We start from the raw sequence: 2,637 nt of genomic DNA on the forward strand, positions 1-2,637 counted from the left end.
GACCTGTGACATATTGGGGAAACACAGCAGGAAGTGAATAGTCTTGTTACATGGGCCAAAGCCTGGAAAAGCCAGGAAAACAGGTAACCGGAAAGCAGCTCACCATCCATGAGGGGTGCGACCCATGGGAGCCTGGATCAAATTTAAATCAACAGCACGGTACTGCCTCTTTCTGTGTGCCACAGGACAGTTTTACCAGCTGTATGCTCATGAAAGCCACTCTTGCTTGTGAGAGAACAGGCAAGATCTTAGACTTTTCTTGAAGGAACTTAAGAGAACAATTACAATGCTCATATGAGTAGAGACCAGCATATTTTGTGCACCAATGATCACTTTTGCTTTCATATTTAAAGTTTGTGAGAAAGGAAAAAAAATAATCTTACTAAAGGTAGCATGGTCTGGGAATAACTGGAACTACAATATCAGACCATTTGGGCATGAAGGGCACCAGGAGTTTTTAAGTTTTCTCGTATTGGAACATGAAGAAAAATAAACTAAAGAAATAAATGGGGGCTTTTTTTAAATAAAAATAAAAATGAGAGAAAAAACAAAGTTACATGTAAAACCAGAACATGTCTCAGTTTCCCACGTTAGAAAACAAACATGCTCTGAAATTACAAGAACCAGACGTGGTGGAAGAATCCTGTCAGTACTTACCCAATTTCAAAGCATGAAAGACATCAGGTTGCCTTTTTTCTGTATCTGGAAGAAATACAAATATTTCTATTAGCAATCATTTAAAAAGCAAAAATTTCCAATAATATTTTTGTCGCAAAAACTATTTTAAAAATTACACAAAGGTACTATAAAACATGTTTAGACATACATTTAGTAAGAGCAAAAAAAGCACTGATAACATTTTTATTCCCCTTGGGAAAAATGACTTACCTGTATAATTCTGTCTCCAGAGCTAAAGCTAAAAACTGTAATAAAGCACCAGTACAGGCTTTTGCCTTTCAACTTCCATTCTTTACCAGAAAATTGTATTTGGAAATTGAGTTTCTTGCCTGGAAGACTAAAATATAAATTAAAGAACCACAGTATGGTTTAGTGGTCTGGTGTAATCCTCTGTACAACAGCAAACACCCAAATATTACAGGATTATTTTGAAAGATGGCTCAAAAGGAGTTTTACACACTGTCCCATTTTTATTTCCTCTTCAGTACTGCCAGGTCAATTTGTGAAGGTCACAAAAGTAACAGTGATGATTTAACTACAGTTTGCTATTTGTGCATTAATAAATATCCTTCAGCTCACAGGTCACCATCCCCATGGTAAGAGCTGTAATTATAACAAGTTTTAATACTTTTTAGTGAAGGACCATTCCTTTGACATACCTTGAAAGTATTTGAAACTATGTAAGATTAGGAAAAAATACTGACATATTTTGCACCTTCCATCAAGCCAGAAAAATACATCCTCCTCCATCTTCCAAAGCACTATTGGCACTACAGAATCAGTGGGGTAAAAAGATTTTAAGGAAAACAAGGAGATGTTCAGAGATTTCCTGGGCTCGATTCTGTCATTTTTATGATAATACAGAAAGATTAATGTTTATAGCTTGACTCCAAAGGAAGTCATTTGAAAATGCTGAACAAAACCAATTGCTGTAAAGCACCAAAAAAACATGAGAAACTCTTACTTCAAAACCTGGTAAGGGAGTGGTGGATCCTACATTTTCTCCTGGTCCAGAAACTGCTTTTATAGAAGGAAGTGTGTATGAGCTCACCACTGGAAAACAGATTTCAAAAGTCTAGTTCAGGAAAGGACCATACTCTGTACTTGATGTGTGAGAATCCTGGAAAAGAAGCAGCCGCAGGGAGCAGGAGACCACGAGGAGATGTCAGAAGCAGGAAGTGCCACTGGGTAAGCCGAAGCAAGGACAAGGACAGGAAACACCCAGGCCATTTCAGGTAGTTCTGAACATGCTACTGAAAACAGCCCTGAGAAGAGTTGCTTTTTTCTGGGAGGCAATTCTCCCTGTCTATGGCAAGGTATCAGAAAACAAGTTCCTTTTCTGCTGCCTTCCATATGACAGAAAGGATCTTTTTGCTTTCCAGGATATATAAGACTCGAGTGCTAGGGGGAGACCGAAGCCATGGCCAAAATGCAATGCAGATATTGGTGTGGAAGCTTAACACTTTTAAGTCACCTTCTCTGCTCTGACTAGTTACTACCCTTCTGCTGATAGAAACTCCTCCTTCCACAGAGGTGACAGAAACACTCATCTGCTTTAAAACAAGTCCGCTCTCCCAGCTTAAACAGACTTCTTCAACACTTTAAGTCACCCGACTAAAGAAGACTTTCAAGACTCATCAGGCCAACTCTGCCTGCACCAATGTTCTGTATGTGCAAACGCATGAGCAAAGTATAAAATGCTGCACTAGTGAATCCCATGGATGTCTGACTCTCTCTGTGTGCTGTAACCAGCTGATGTCCGTTCCTTAGAGAGTGGTCATGAGCAAATGTTTGCAGCCGGCTGGTTCTGTCTGGTAGCGTGGCTGTATGAAAGCCCCAGCTCCAACTTGTTGACCTATGAGTCAACATCTGACTAAGTTACAACCTTCTCTGAAGCAGAAATAAATGTCAGATTTTTGTCCTCGCTTCTTAAAGTACAAGGGAAGCTTGACCAGCAGG

General features: G+C 39.5%; 1 protein-coding gene across 1 annotated transcript in view; it reads right to left on the bottom strand.

Annotated features, from left to right (window-relative positions):
* The window catches only part of ANKS6 (ankyrin repeat and sterile alpha motif domain containing 6), a gene marked incomplete at its 5' end in the record, with an annotated part of 30,751 nt that overhangs the window by 24,618 nt on the left and 3,496 nt on the right, over positions 1-2,637 (bottom strand). Inside the window, one exon of the mRNA XM_010135664.1 lies at positions 658-702. Coding sequence (XP_010133966.1) covers positions 658-702 — 45 coding nt within the window. The remainder of the gene's footprint in view (positions 1-657; positions 703-2,637) is intronic.

The sequence above is a fragment of the Buceros rhinoceros genome, unplaced genomic scaffold (assembly GCF_000710305.1).
Source record: "Buceros rhinoceros silvestris isolate BGI_N320 unplaced genomic scaffold, ASM71030v1 scaffold30534, whole genome shotgun sequence".
In the NCBI taxonomy this organism is placed as follows: Eukaryota; Metazoa; Chordata; class Aves; order Bucerotiformes; family Bucerotidae; genus Buceros; species Buceros rhinoceros.